General features: G+C 48.9%; 1 protein-coding gene across 1 annotated transcript; it reads right to left on the reverse strand.

The window, feature by feature from the left end:
• Window positions 1–12,476: 12,476 nt before the first annotated feature.
• On the reverse strand, window positions 12,477–15,588 carry DUSP1 (dual specificity phosphatase 1). Its single transcript, XM_003900522.2, has 4 exons — window positions 14,925–15,588; window positions 14,498–14,643; window positions 13,954–14,173; window positions 12,477–13,511 (listed from the first exon to the last, which is right to left on the reverse strand). Exons 1-4 carry the CDS (start codon window positions 15,289–15,291, stop codon window positions 13,141–13,143), a joined length of 1,104 nt encoding a protein of 367 aa, XP_003900571.1. The 5' UTR covers window positions 15,292–15,588; the 3' UTR covers window positions 12,477–13,140.
• Between the last annotated feature and the right edge of the window lie 595 nt (window positions 15,589–16,183).

Below are 16,183 nucleotides of genomic sequence, written 5' to 3' on the forward strand. Positions count from 1 at the left end.
AATGTTCAATACCAAGGGCGAACCCTGATGTCAACTATGGACTTCAGGTGATACTGATGTGTCAGTGTCGTTAACAGACTGTAACAAATGCACCACTCACTCTGGTGGGGAATGTTGATAGTGGAGTCTAAGTGTATGTGAGGACAGGGAGTATATGCGAAATCTCTGTACCTTCTGCTCAATTTTGCTGTGAGCCAAAACTGCTCTAAGAAATGGAGTCCATTGAAAAAAATTTTTTAAAAAGAGTCAATGATGCACACAAAAACATGGATTAATCAAAAAAACATGCTAATTGAAATAGACACGATAAAGGAATACTATATAATTCCATTTATAGAACACTTTAGAAAACATAGCTTTAATCTACAGTGACAGAAAGCATAACGCTAGTTGACTAAGGTGGGCAGGTTAGGGATTGATTGGGAAGGAGCACAAAGAAATTTTTGATGACGGATATGTTCCATATCTTGAATGTATTGGTAGGTATAATACACTCTGTAAGCATTTGTTGAAATTTAAAAATATATAAAACTGTATAAATCTGTCAGAATTTATTAAACTGTAGGCTTAAGTGAGATATATTTATTAAAATAAATATTAGCTCAATGAAGTTAGAAAAAGGAAAACTTTAAAAAGTGCACCAAAGCTAATGATAGTGCTCTGCTCCATGAAGTCCTCGTCAGACATACGAAGAATCTGAGATTTATTTTCTCCCACTTGCAAACTAACAACTGAGCTTATCACAATTGCACAGATGCTAGCAGAAGACACAGGACTCTTAGGTCAGAGACAAAGGACTTTATTACTCACAACACAGTAGGCAGCACAAGCTTTATCTTTGCTCTGGTTTACTTGCCCCCTAAGTTCCATGGGGCTGGAGCAGGAGGCCCAGGTGGATGCCATGCACACAGTGGGCTCATGTCAGAGCTGAGATATACTGAGCTTAGGAAACTCCTCATCTTATAAGCATAAGAGGCTGATAACAAACCTGGTCAACATTCGACCTGGGGAAAGGCATTATCTTTATAATCCTGGTCCGGAAATAAACCTGCCCTCTGCTCCAGAGTGCGACACTATTCCTGCTCCCCCAGGCTATCTGCCATACAGCATCCTTGAAAAGATGGTTCCACACAAAAGGTGTCACAAAAGGTATAAGAATGCCACGGAGAATTGCCCCTCAACAGTCCGAAGGGAAGGAGACTCCTTCTGTCTTGCTGCTCTGCCAACATTCCCAACATCACTTCATGGTTAAAAATGGCTGCCTCAGCTCCAGCCATCACTCTGTATTCCAGACCACAGGAAGGACAAAACAGGGAGGAAATGTATCAGCCCTCTCTTTAAGGACACTCCCTGGAAGTTGCACACACATTAGGTTTGACTTATTCAAATAGCTATGCCTGGCTGCAAGAGAGGCTGGGGAATGTGGGACATATACCTGGCTAAAAGCCTATTACTAAGGAAGACTAGAGCCTGGGGAACAACCAGCCTTTCTGCTCTACATAGTCAGTGTCACAGTGGTCTGTGAATCTCTACATAGTCAGCGTCACAGTGGTCTGTCACAATGGTCTGTGAGTGGTCTATCAAGTGCTGAGGACACATGAAGCTTTATTCCAGGAATCCATGGGGGGAGCTTCTCATTTAGTAGCCATCCTTGGCACTTCCTACCTTCCCCAACCTTAAAGGGGATGTTAGGCCCCTGAGTGAGGGTGGGATTCACCCTTGTCTTGCCCAGTACAGTGGAAGGCCCTGCCAGGCTTGGGTCTTGGAACACACACTGTGTTAAACCTGAGGTATGGGCAAGTCCTCTCCGTCTCCAGGCCTCAGCTACTTACTCCAGAGGACATGGTGTATTAGTTTGTTTTGCATTGCTATAAAGGGATACCTGAGACTGGGTAATTTATAAAGAAAAGAGGTTTATTTGGCTCACGGCTCTGCGGGCTGTAGAGGCAGCACGGTGCCAGCATCTGCTCAGCTTCTGGTGAGGCCTCTGGAAGCTTCTAGTCATGGTGGAAGGTAAAGAAGGGAGCCTGTGTATCAAATGGTGAGAGGGTGCAAGAGGGAGAGGGAGGAAGGGCCAGGCTCTTTTAAACAGCCAGATCTTGGCAGGTGCAATGGCTCATACTTGTAATCCCAGCACTTTGGGAGGCCGAGGTGGGCAGATCACTTGAGGTCAAGACTTCAAGACCAGCCTGGCCAACGTGGTAAAACCTCGTCTGTAATAAATATACAAAAATTAGCCTGGCATGGTGGCAGGTGCCTATAATCCCAACTACTCGAGAGGCTGAGGCAGGAGAATTGCTTGAACCTGGGAGGCAGAGGTTGCAGTGAGCCGAGATCGCACCACTGCACTCTCCAGCCTGGGTGACAGAGCAAGACTCTGTCTCAAAAAAAGAAAAAAAAAGGAACTCACTCATTCACTCATTACCCCGAGGACAGCACCAAGCCATTCATGAGCCATCCCCATGGCCCAAACACCTCCCACTAGTCCCCACCTCCAATACTGGAGGTGACATTTCAAGGTGAGATTTGGAGAGGACAAAACACCCAAACCCTATCAACGGTTTGCTAAACACAGCAATAAGAAGAAGCCCGTCCAGCAGGCTAAATGGATGTACTAAATAAGTCACATATGTAAAGCACATGCTGGGTGAAACTCTGTCTTAAAATACAAAATAAAACAGATAAGTAGGAATCTGAAGCCCAGAGAGGTGATGTAACTTGCTGAGATTCACACAGCAACGAAATGCTACACTTGGGGCTAGAACACAGAGCTGCTGCCTGAAGTCTTTGGCGATGGCTCAGGAAGTGTTAAGTCGTTGGTGACGATGAGGATATGAGGAAGGAGAGTGGCCAGTGAAACCTACTACAGACCCTTCCTCTGGCTCGTGGTAAAGGGAGAACAGCTTAAACTGCTCATCCGATGATGACATTGAGGGGAGCTGGGGCCAGTGGCCAGGCTAGTTCTTTCCAGTCCTTCTTCCCGGCCGGTCATTTCCTTGGCTTCAGAGCAGCACGGTGCCCACACTCTGAAACGCCCACCAGAGAGGTCACGGGGCTCTGATCCTTTTTGCGTAAAATAGCAGGATAAGGGCAGTGACCCTTATGAGGGCTCTTGGGAATTCAATTCTAGGGAAGAAGGTTGGGCCTGGAACAAGTACTGGGGCCTTTATTCCTTTTATAAAATCTACGGAACAGCAGTAAATTGGCTTCAGGTCATCCCTCAGCACTTGAGATGGGAGTCCTTCCTGTGCTATGTGCTCACCCTTCTAGGGCTCAAGGGTCACCTCTTCCAGGAAGCCTTCCTGTATTGTTCTCTCATCTGCCCACTCCTCCCTGCATTTCTTCACCCCCTTGCTCTGCCCACACCTCACCTACAGCCCCAGATCACTGTGCCGAAATCATGGGCCAATGTATCAGTCTCCACCACTTGCCAGGAGAGCCTGAAGTCAGAAACCGTGCCTCCTGCATCCCTGTGCACCCAGCATCCCATGCAGGGCCCGGCACTACTCAGAGCTCAGTATGGTCGGTTCCCTGACTGAACTGTGGGCGGGGGCTAAAGCATGTGTCTCCATCAGAACTGTCTTCCAAAGCCTCCCTAGCAACACCCAGAGCAGGACCCCAAACCCTGCCGCTGCCTTCAGGCTCTGCCGGGCCGGTCATATCCTAGAAGGAGGTCCCTCACCCACAAAGCGTTCCTTCCTGTATTCAACCATTCACTTCCTCACAATGTGCCTAGCCCTGCAGTGGGGGCTGGGGACACAGAAATGAAAAAGGCACGATCTTGCCCTCAGGTGGCTCACAGTCAGGTGAGGGAGGCCAATACTCTCCCCTGCCTCCCTCCCTCCTTGACTGTCTTCCTTTTCCTTTACATATGTATTTTTTGGGCAAGAGACACACAACTACGCAGAGTGACAAGTGCCAGGAAGGTGGCTGTTGAGAGCTCTGCGGGAGTCCCGAGAAGAATCCCCAGCGGTCACTGGAGGCCTTGGCGAAGGAGATTTCCAGGAGACTCAGCACAGATATCAAATCTTCCTATTGGAGGAGAAGCTGTGAGTCATAAGCCCCAAGCAGCCCTACAGACTTCCCCATGAATCACTCACTGCCCTCTTCTCTTCACTGGAGGCACACGCCATGGGGAATTCTCCTTCAGACGGGAGGGAGGAAATATGGGGGAAGTGGTGGGAGGAGCGGGCTCAGAGTGGAGTCCCCCAGGTAGATTTTCCCGTTATCTTTGTAGACACAAAGCCCTGACCCCAGAAGCTGAGCCCCAGGATGGCCCCGGTCTTGAATAGCCAGGACCCTCGTGTGGCTTCCTGCTTACAAAGTGCTTTCACACACTTTATTTCATCTGCACCCCACTGTGTGTTATGGGAAGGTCTCCAAATTGCTTCATGAGGAAGGGAAAGAGGCTGGTCGAGCAGAAGAGAATCACTTCCCCCTAGCTTGGGCCCAGGACCCAGTCAGAAGGGAAGGGAAGTGTCCACAGCCTGCAAAGATCTTTCACTTATCCATCACATTCATTGAGCACTCCCCTGCATGCCAGGCACTGTTCTAAGGGCAGGATGGCCAAGGTCCAGGCAGAAAGAAGAGCGTGGAGTCCAATGCAGGAGTGAACGCTGCCAGTGCTAGATAAAGCAATGAGGCCGGGCTGGCTAGAAGAGATGAGTGAGGGAGAAGAGTGGCAAAGATGCAGTCAGAGATGTGCAGCAAGACCAATATCAGGTCTCGTAGCCTTTGTTAGGATGTGTCTTTTAGTCTGAGTGAGATGAGAGCCATGAGAGGGTTTGAATAGAGGAGAAAAATTATCTGATGCGCTAAAAGTTTCCCTCTGGATTTTTAAAAGCCTGACTCCCTTCCAGTCATGGCAGAGCATGTAATTCAGAACAATTCCACTGGTGAGGACAAGGTAAGTTAGACAAAATATTAACATATTTTCGTTTAAAGGCATTATGACACTAAAAGGCAGTGAGGAACTTTGGGATCAAGACCTGGGAGAAGAAAAGTCAGAAGGATGAGCTCGGCACGGTGGCTCATGCCTTTAATCCCAGCACATTGGGAGGTCGACGCAGGTGGATCACCTGAATTCAGGAGTTCAAGACCAGCCTGACTAACATGGAGAAACCCCATCTCTACTAAAAATACAAAATTAGCTGGGCGTAATGGCGCATACTTGTAATTCCAGCTACTCGAGAGGCTGAGGCAGGAGAATGGCTTGAACCCGGGAGGCCGAGGTTGCGGTGAGCCGAGATTGCACCATTGCACTCCAACCTGGACAACAAGAGCAAAGCTGTGCCTCAAGGTAGAGACAGGGAAGGAAGGAAGGAAGGAAGGAAGGAAGGAAGGAAGGAAGGAAGGAAGGAAGGAAGGAAGGAAGGAAGGAAGGAAGGAAGGAAAGAAAGATCAGAAGGATGAACACAGCCCTTGGGGCCTCTTTTCCCCAAAGGGTATCTGCCAATTCTAAAATAAAAGGATCAGAGGCTAAGAAGTTGAGTTGAGCTTTTAAAAGACTCATGGGCCTAATGGGATGAAAGTTAAAGCTCAGGGCACATCAAGGGGGAACCTGGCACACCCCTATGCTTTTGGGAGTATTACCCAAAAAAAAACCCAGGCTGGAGGGTCTGGTAAACCCACCAAGCTTTTAGTTGAAACTCCAAAGGGGTACATCCTTGGACTAAGAATGAACCAGTCATAACAGGATCTAAAGCCCAGCTTCAAGTCATCTCAACCCATCTCAATCTCTGATTGGATGAAGGTGATGTGGGGTTCCTAACACCCCTAGACACCTTCTACAAATGGAAGATAACATTATCTTAAGCTTCAAATAATCTCTAAAATTTTTCATATACAATGCCTGACAATCAACCAAAAATATGAGAAAATGAAACATAATCAAAAATCAAGAGAAAAAATAGGCAACAGAAATAAACACAAGGATATAGATAGTTACTGGTTACACACATTAAAATAATTCTGTTTAATAACTAAATTATATAGATGGAGAAATAATAACTGAAAAATTATCCAAGGCAAATGAAAGGCATCAAACCACAGATTCAAAAACCTCATGAATCACAAGTAATATAAACAGGAAAAAAAAAAAAAAACTATAGGCATATTATAAATAAAACTGCTAAAAATCAAAAACAAAGAGAAATTCCTAAAGTAGAGAGAAAAGACAGATCACCCTCAGAGGGACAACAAGGCAGTTAGCTGACTTCTCAGCAGATGTCACAAGTCAGAAGACAGTGGACCGTATCTTCAAAGTTATTAAATAAGGTCAAAACTTGAATTCTTTACCCAGGAAAAATTCTTCAATAACGAGGCCGGGCACGGTGGCTGATGCCTGTAATCCCAACTCTTTGGGAGGCCAAGGCAGGTGGATCTCCTGAGGTCAGGAGTTTGAGACCACCCTGGCCAACATGGTGAAACCCTGTCTCTACTAAAAATACAAAAATTAGCCGGGCAGGGTGGCAGACACCTGTAATTCCAGCTATTCAGGAGGCTGAGGTAGGAGAATCGCTTGAACCCAGGGGGGTGGAGGTTGCGGTGAGCCAAGATCACACCGCCACTGCACTCCAGCCTGGGTGACACAGCAAGACTCCATCTAAAAAAAAAAAAAAAGAAATTTCTTCAATAATGAAGATAAAAACATTTGTAGGGAAGCAGAAACTAGAATTTGTCCTCAGAAGCTAATGCCCTAAACACAACACTAAAAGGAGAGCTTTGCCTGCTGGTTGAGAATAGACATAGAGGGGCAGTGCTGAGGCAAGGAAGCCAGCTTGGAAGCTTCAGTACTGTAGGCAAGATATGATGGTGGCTGGACCAGAGAGGTAGGTTTGGTCTCAAACTCCTGGCGTCAAGTGATCCTCCTGCCACAGCCTCCCAAAGTGCTAGGGTTACAGGCATGAGTCACCATGCCTAGCTCAGAGAAGTAGTTTTGGAAGTGATGAGAAGTGATATATTTGGGAAATGGATGTGTTTGAAAGTGGACCTCAGCTTGCCTTTGAATTAAACATAGGTTATGAGGGAAAGGGAGGAGTCAAGGATGTCTCCAAAGTTTTTGACCTGAACTAATGGAAGAATGAAGTTTCTATTAACAAAGGTGGGAAGACCGCAGAAAGAGCTGGTTTTGGGTGACTCAAAGGTTTGTTTTTGGAATTGCCAAATTTGGGAGTCTATTTGACAAACAAATGGAAATGTCAAGGAAGCTATTGGCTATTCAAGTCTGCAGCTAGGGGAGAGGTCTAGGCTAGAGATACGGGTTTGTTCCCTTTTTTCGTATTTCCCTTATAACGATGATGATAATGACAATGACGGTTAAAATAGCTAACATTTATTGTTAACTATGTGTCAGGTACTGCGCAAAACATTTCATATATACCATTTCATTTCACATTTCATACCATGTGAAGCAAAAAAATTTTTTTTTTTTTTTTTTTTTTTTGAGACAGAGTTTTGCTCTTGTTGCCCAGGCTAGAGTACAACGGCACAATCTCAGCTCACTGCAACCTCCGCCTCCCAAGTTTAATCAATTCTCCTGCCTCAGCCACCCAAGTAGCTAGGGTTACAGGCATGCATCAACATGCCTGGCGAATTTTGTATTTTTAGTAGAGACAGGGTTTCACCATGTTGGTCAGGCTGGTCTTGAACTCCTGACCTCAGGTGATCTGCCTGCCTCAGCCTCCCAAAGTGCTGGGATTAACAGGTGTGAGCCACTGCACCCAGTCATGAAGCAAATACTTTAACTCCCTTTTTAGAGATGTCAAAACTGAGGGTTTGAGAGGAGAAATAATCCACTCAAAGTCATACAGACACTAGTTGGACCTATCAGTTTTGTCCCAGGTGTTTGGAATAGAATCTCGAAATCCTCTTTGGTGGTATGATTTTCACATCTACTGGGTGTTTTACAAACCATGGGTACTTAAAATATGTTTATTGGATGAGTGAATGGTGTCAATCTTGGTGAAATTTTTAAATCCCATCTTTGCAGTGTGCTGCTCCACTGCAGAGGGCTGTGCAGGCTGGGAAGGAAGGAGGGCCCAGGGGTCAGAAGTATGCGATGCCCCCACAGGCCCTTGTAGGGAACCCATTCCTGCAAGAATCAGTCCCATTTCCGTAACACCAACCGACCTTCTGAAGGTCCAGGACCCCTCACTACCTCTTCCCAGAAAGTGTCTATTTCCTCCCCACTTTGTCTCCCTGAACCAGCCTTCAGGAACCCTGGGGATTCCAGGACCCTCCCAAGCTTGAGTATGGAAGGGACTTAGCACTGGCAGAAGGGTGGGAGAGGAGAATAGATGAGGTTCACTGCAGGTGCTTCTTACACATGAGGGAACTGAGGCCCCGAAAGGGGAAGCAGCTTGCCCCAGGTTAGTGGGGCAGGGCTAGATGGGCTCAGAACAGAGGCCACTTCTCCAAAGCTCTGATGGCCCAGAGAAAAGTATTGTATGACGCGGGCCCAGGGTGTGACTTTGGTGAGGCATCCCACTTTTGTTTTCCTTTGCCAGACACTCGGGCCGGAGGTACGGGGGTGCGCTCCTGCTTGAGGGACAGAATGCGGAGCAGCTGAGTCACAAGAGAACGATATTACTGGGCCATATTACAGATTGGGAAAACTGAGGTTAAACAGTCTGATAGCAGGCCGGGCGCCTTGGTTCATGCCTGTAATCCCAGCACTTTGGGAGGCCGAGGCGGGGTGGATCACGAGGTCAGGAGATCGAGACCATCCTGGCCAACCTGGTGAAACCCTGTCTCTACTAAAAATACAAAAATTAGCTGGGTGTGGTGGCGCGTGCCTATAATCCCAGCTACTCAGGAGGCTGAGGCAGGAGAATCACTTGAACCAGGGAGTCGGAGGTTGCAGTGAGCTGAGATCCCACCACTGCACTCCAGCCTAGTGGCAGAGTGAGACTCCATCTCAAAAAAAAAAAAAAAAAAAAAAAGTTTGATAGCTTACACACCACTAACAGGTGGCAGAGTCAGGACTTGAACGCAGGTCTAGTCAACTCCAAATCACGTACTATATCCACCAGTCCACAAACATACCTCAGGTCTTCGCTGCTCTCCTGTCCTTGGAGCCCTCTTCCCAGTTCACCTCTCAAATGGGCAACTGGGTTATATAATTCAGGTCTTAGTTTATCCTACTTTCATAGCCTTCATCCTTATTTTGTGATTATCTTATTTATATACCCCCCCCCCACCATATATAGTGCCATGAGATGGCAAGTGACAAAGTAAAATTACTTTTGCTGTTTAGCGAAAATAGTAAAAGTAATTTTAGCTACTTATGAGTAGGAATTTTGTCTTACACCAAAGTATCCCCCAAGACTATATTTATCAATATTTGTTGAACACATGAATGAATGAATGAATGAATGAATGAATGAATGAATGAATGAATGTGTGGGTCTCCTGCCTAGCTTTAAAAGCCACAGTCAAGGAAAAGGTGGCTATAACGTTATCTTCCTTGGCAGAGCACCGTTTAGTCCACTGTGGCGCTAGCACGGAGAGCGCACCCTTTGTTCTCCACAGGGTGGAAGACACCTCCTGGGCCGTCAGAGGGGAGCAGGGCTGCGGGTCTGCACCTACAGGCTGTTCTCAAACAGGCTCGCCCCGCAGAGCTCCGGAAAAGAGATGAGCAGCCCTCCCACCTGCTCTCCAGAAAGCAACCTGCAGAGAAAAACAGCCCAGGGTGACCTGGATCCACCCGGCGGGCGCGGGGCGGGGCCGCAGCAGCATTGTTTGCCTCTGTGTATGGCAACCAGAAACCACCGCAGCCAGCACTTCTCAGAGGCACCCCACCCCCCTTTATTTTAATCTCCTAAACTGATTTGTCAGCAGCAGGAAGTGACATGACAGCTTTCCTCACAAAAGGGAAACTCCTCCGCGTTACCATGGGGATGGAGGCCACTGTAGGATCACAGATTTATATAATCTTAAAGGTGTACACACAATGATGTCAATGATGTCATCCTCCGACGGGGCCAGGGGAGGGAGGGAAAGGAACGCCAGAGGCTGCAAGTCCAAAGCAAATTAGCTACGATTTGCAAAATTCCGAGGAAAGGAGAGGATGCGGTGGAGGTGGCGGGTGGGGGGGTTTGGGGGGTTGGAGGTATTATAATGAAATAATGGGTGCCTGCAAACCACAGAAAAGCATAAAGTATGCATTGATGCATTTTCTACATCCCAGAATTAGAGAGATGGGAAGAACAGTACTGAGATCCAGTGCAAACTGGTCATTTTACAGGGTGGGAAAACTGAACCAGGAGAACTGCCAGAAGTCATTAGGACAGAGACAAGGGGATGGAAACATTTCTCCATGGCCCATTGTGTGCCAGGCACTTTACATTCATTGGCCCATGTCTCTCTCACAAGTGAGCCTCAGCTTTGTCCTCTGTAAAATGGGTATCGCTGTCAAAGGCTACTTAACCTTAGCAGTACCTGGCACACAGTGCTCACTCGAAAACTGGCAACCATCACTGCCACATTATCAGTATTAAAAGTCTTATTTCAATCTCTTCCTGGGAAACAAACACATTAATAGACTTTAAGTATCTTTCTTTTCATCAGGAGGCATTTTTTTTCCCCCAAGGAAAGCAGTCTGAGGCCAAATATGACATTCTCTGGAGGGTCTGAACACAGTGACTCCAGTACATGGGGATCGGGGGTTATCATCCCTGGCTCTCAGGGCTGGCATGAGGCAGAGTGGCTTGAGCTGGGAGAAGTGAGTGACTTGTTTTCACTGGCAGCTCCCTTAGGCAGCCGCTGTATTTTTCCACTGCGTGGATCACACTGGAGATTAATTTTGGTTCAGCCAGTGCCTGCCAAGCAAAAAGTGAAGGCCCTAACCCACGGGGAAGTCAGCCATGGCATCTGTCACAGACTCAATGTCGCTGGTACATTTCCACGGAGAGAGATATTTACAATAGTAAATTTCTAGGCTTTGATAGAAACATTGGGTACGATTTGTTTTGATAGGCATGAATATACTTGTAATCGGAAACCCAGCTGAGGAAATGAGCTTGCCAGCCCAGGGTAAGTTCTTAAAACTTAGAACACAGGGATCTTTCAGACCCTGGGAGTCAAGTGGCAGACAGTGAGCCAGAGGGGCAAAGTCAAGGACACTGATTCTGTGTAAAGACCTTGAACAACAGGACAGGACCAGACCCATAGCACAGGGTGCTCCTGGATCAGACAAATGGGGTATTTCCTTTTCTGCTTCCCATAGCACTTTGTCCAGAAACAGAGTGGAGTGGGGCGCGAAGGGGCCAGTAATCCAAGAACTTCAGTTTCTTAACGCAACATTGTAGACTGGATTACAGGTTGTTAGCAATTACATCTTTTCTGTTTTTTGCCTGCTTGGCAAAGGAGTACAAATTCAGAGTATTATCCTAGATCAAGTTAGGTTTAATTGCTTATCTTCAATAAAATTATGAAATCAGAACAGCAGGTGACCTGAAGGAGACAACCAGCAAAAATGCCATGTCTATATGCAGAAACACCAGCGTGAATGTCCTCCGCAATGTTAGCAATGGTCAGGTTGGGAACAGGCTGTTGCAGGTGATGTATTTGCATGGTATTTGCTTATAGTGCTTGAATTTTTTTTTTTTTTTTTTTTGGCCATTCAATGTATTATTTTCACAATAACAAAAGCCTTTTTAAAGGCAAAAAGATAGGTCAGGAGTTCAAGACCAGCCTGACCAACATGGTGAAACCCCGTCTCTACTAAAAACACAAAAATTAGCCGGGCATGGTGACGTGCACCTGTAATCCCAGCTCCTTAGGAAGCTGAGGCAGGAGAATGGCTTGAACCTGGGAGGCAGATGTTGCAGTGAGCCGAGCTCATGCCATTGCACTCCAGCCTGGGCAACAGAGACTCTGTCTAAAAAAAAAAAAGCAAAAAGAGTGCCGTGAGATGGGCAAATGAAAGTCCGAAACAGATATAGATTCCAATTCCCCTGTTTCTGCCACTTAGCCATGCTGGGTCTCAGCATCTCATCTGCAAAGGGCCTTGCTGAGTTTCTCCGGGGGCAGGTAGCACACACTGCCTTATATCATGTGTTTGGAAAAACTTTTGTCTCATAATTCCAGCACAGCTCAAGAGACGGTCAGGCGACTTTTTATATTAACCTGAGGAGGGTATTAAATGAAAAAGGTAATCCAGGCAAGTGGCGATTTCCTCCTAGCTTTAGCTCTGGGGACACCTTAGCATCCTGGGTGACATAGTAGGTTACAGAGCTGCTAAAATCGGCATGGGCAGACACACTGATCCAATACTAAGAGTTCAGTTGTAGCATCTGGTGTTCCATGATACTCACTTGTCTTCCTCCCTTGCAACCCAGCCATTTCATGGGACCAATGGGCCACCACAGGGATCAGATCTCAACACATTCTGCAGGCCCTTGTCGAAATTCTTCCCTAGTTCACTAGTGGGAGAGGGACTGGGTGTGGTTGCCAAAGAAATAAAAGCATTGAAATTTCAATAGAAATGCCATAATTTATTCCATTGTATAAAAAAGTTATCCTTATGTAACAAAATGTCTTCTTAGAAGAAGAAATATATTATTTCAGGTCATAAATAATCAGCAAACATACAACTGTTGGCAACTAAAAAAAAACCCCAACACTGGTATTTTCCATCAGTGCTGAAAACAAACCTGCTTACGATATATTTACAGGATAGTACAGTACTCAAAAACAAAAATTGAGGTATTTGGTTCTTCTAGGAGTAGACAATGACATTTGTGGAGGCAGACACCTCCACAAAAATAAATAAGGTATATTCTCATATGTATATGTGTCGTCGGGAATGATAATACTGGTAGGTATGTCAAGCATGAAGAGATTCTACAAAAAACAGGAGCGAGCAAAAAGAAACTGGCTCACACACTGAGTCCTTTCTCTTCTGCCCCATTTTGTCAGAGGGACTTGATGTACCCACTACATATTGGTCCCGAATGTGCTGAGTTCAGCAGATGTCTTGACGCTAAGTCATCACAACGACTGCTTAGGAACCCAGTGGAACTCGGGTGAAGTTAAATAAATAAAGACCAGCCCTCTCGAGCCCCTCCCAGAGTTACTGCATTTCTCCTCTCAAGGAGCCTGGAGTCCCAGGTGAAGAGCCTCACCTCCCACAGCCTTTCAGCAGCTGGGAGAGGTCGTGATGGGACTCTGAAGGTAGCTCAGCGCACTGTTCGTGGAGTGGACAGGGATGGAGACGGGGAAGTTGAACACAGTGGTGGTGGAGGTGCCTCGGTCGAGCACAGCCATGGCGGGGCTCCCAGCCTCTGCCGAGCAGTGTGGGGCCAGCACCTGGGACTCAAACTGCAGCAGCTGGCCCATGAAGCTGAAGTTGGGGGAGATGATGCTTCGCCTCTGCTTCACAAACTCAAAGGCCTCGTCTAGCTTGACTCGGTTAGTCCTCATGAGGTAAGCAAGGCAGATAGTAGCTGACCGGGAAATGCCTGCCTGGCAGTGGACAAACACCCTTCCTCCAGCATTCTTGATGGAGTCTAGAAAACAAAAGGAGCGGCTGGTTACTGGAGAGCTCAGGAGAACCACCCCAAGCCCAGGTACAGTGTATCTGAGAAAGGTCATGTGTGTCTCGTCTAGAAATGGTCAACATCACCACATGCCATCACATGGCTACTGTTCATGGAAGCAACTTGGGCACTGCGCAAAGGATGGCACAGGATTTAAACTCAGACTGGGGATTTCCACTCAGCAGATAGATCTCACACCAGTCAATTCAACTTTGTGAGCCCCAGTTTGCAAATCTGTAAAGTGGGACATTGAATCAAATTCACATTTTGCAGGAATGTTGCCCACACCAGACTGATACTGAATGTCTGGAAGAAGGCTCAGAAGACTTCAAGCTCTTGCCACAGAGGTTGGGCTTAGGGGCTAAAATGAGAAGAGAGAGGCAGAAAAGCCCCAGGCATCCATTCCATTTACCTATGAAGTCAATGGCCTCGTTGAACCAGGAGCTGATGTCTGCCTTGTGGTTGTCCTCCACAGGGATGCTCTTGTATTGGTAGTGACCCTCAAAATGGTTGGGACAATTGGCTGAGACGTTGATCAAGGCAGTGATGCCCAAGGCATCCAGCATGTCCTTGCGGGAAGCGTGATAGGCACTGCCCAGGTACAGAAAGGGCAGGATTTCCACCGGGCCACCCTGAAATCCAGAAATATCCAACATTCATCAAGCTCGCTCAAAGCCAAGGCCAGTGCCCACACCCACAAAAACTTTCTGCTGGAAAAGTCAATTTCAGATAGCGAGTGAACTCAGTTCTGTTGCTGGAGGATAAATAAATAGGGAACTAAGCCCATTTGCCTGGGCAGGACCAGCAAATTCATTTCTGTAGAGCCTGCAATCATATCCCTGTGTCCCCTCCGTTATAAATAATGCTGCAGGTCACTTTCTATATTCTCCCTGGCACTACTCCTCCGTGCCTTTGCCAGTTCTTACTTCTCCCCTGTGGCAGGGACACCTACTAACCTGATCGTAGAGTGGGGTACTGCAGGAACTGCACCCAGATTCCGCGCTGTCAGGGACGCTAGTACTCAGGGGAAGGCTGAGCCCCATGGGGGTCGACTGTTTGCTGCACAGCTCCGGGCAGGAAGCCGAAAACGCCTCGTATCCTCCTGGGAATACAAAGACATTTTTTTTTTCGTCATTAGTGACGCCGGGACAGGGCACCTTCATACGACTCCCCCACCCACCAAGGGCTGGAAGTTTACAGCGGAAAGGCCCAGGCAAGTCTTTGTTCCCAGAGCCAAACAAAGCCAATGCCAAGTTCCAGAGATAAATGTACTCCAGCGCCCACGCGCTGCAGGTGGGGCGACCCCCCGGGAGCCAAGAGCCGAGGGTACCGGGCAAAATCTCAGGGGTGTGCGGCCCGCCCCGAGCTTCCCCGAGGGCGTACCTTTGAGGAAGAAGACTTGCGCGGCGCGCGCCTCGCGGCAGAGCGCACCGGCCGCCAGAGTCAGGGTGCCGTCGCGCTTGGCGCCGTCCAGGGCGGCGCTGCGCTCGTCCAGCAACACCACGGCGTGGTAGGCGCCGGCCAGCAGGCGGCCGCGCAGCTCGGCGTTGGGCACGATGTGCTCCAGGCCCATGGCGCCCTTGGCCCGGCGCCGCACGATGGTGCTGAAGCGCACGTTGACAGAGCCGGCGATGTGGCCGGCGTTGAAGGCGAAGAAGGAGCGGCAGTCCAGCAGCAGGCATTGCGCCGCGCGCTCCCTCAGCAGCGCCCGCAGGCCTCCAGCGTCCAGGGTGCCCACTTCCATGACCATGGCCGGCCTCAGCGCCCCCAGCGTGATCAGCCCTGCGGTGCTCTTTGTCCTCGGGGCCAAGGGCAGGGCGGCGCCTTTCGAGGAAAAGCTAGACCCCCGGGTCGCTCTGCGCCGAACCAAAAGCTGCTTTTGGACTGAGAGAGGAGCGTCACGCGGGGCTCTGGGCTCCTCGGCTTCTTCGCGGTTGCCCCGACTGCCCCTTCGAACCACGTCGCACACACAGCCCGAATGTCCTTCGCAGCTAGCCCTATCCGGAGAGCTCGTTTATATGCGGCCTCTGGGCGACTGGGCGGGCCTGACCCGCGCGCAGGGGGAGGAGGGTGTTTGTTTGAATGGTGATCACGTGACGGGGCGGTGACGTCACCCGCCCTGCCCGGCCCGGCGCCGCCGAGCTAGAGAGGAAGACGTCATCAACCTCGGAGCTGGGTCCGCTCGCTGCGCGCTGGCTCGCGGCCCCGCGGCCCGGCCCCCGCCCTGCCGTCCGGCCTGCTCTTGGCGCGTCCCCAGGGACTGGGCCCGCGCCGCGCTCCGGGCTCAGCGGGGAGGCGGAGGGCTCGCTGCCAGCTGAGGCTGACCTCTGGGATGCGAGCGGCCGGGAGAATGGGCGACGTGCCACCTGTCTTGGCCTCGCCGCTCCTCCGTCTCTCCCTCCCCGAGTCCCCTTCCCCGTGCCCCTCGGCCTTCGACCTGAGCCGAAAGGGGCTTCCTGCGCTTTTGCATACTCTTGTGCCCCTTTCTCTCATTTCCTCATCACTAACAGGCGGGAAAACTGAGGTTCCCCAAGCGAAGCTACTGACTTGCCCAGAACCACACTACTGGGGTGTGGGGTGGGGCGGCGCGGGGGGCAGCACAGAGGCGCCTAAGATGAAGTTTGGAGAAAAATGAACAGTTC

This window comes from Papio anubis, chromosome 5, assembly GCF_008728515.1.
Source record: "Papio anubis isolate 15944 chromosome 5, Panubis1.0, whole genome shotgun sequence".
Classification (NCBI taxonomy): Eukaryota; Metazoa; Chordata; class Mammalia; order Primates; family Cercopithecidae; genus Papio; species Papio anubis.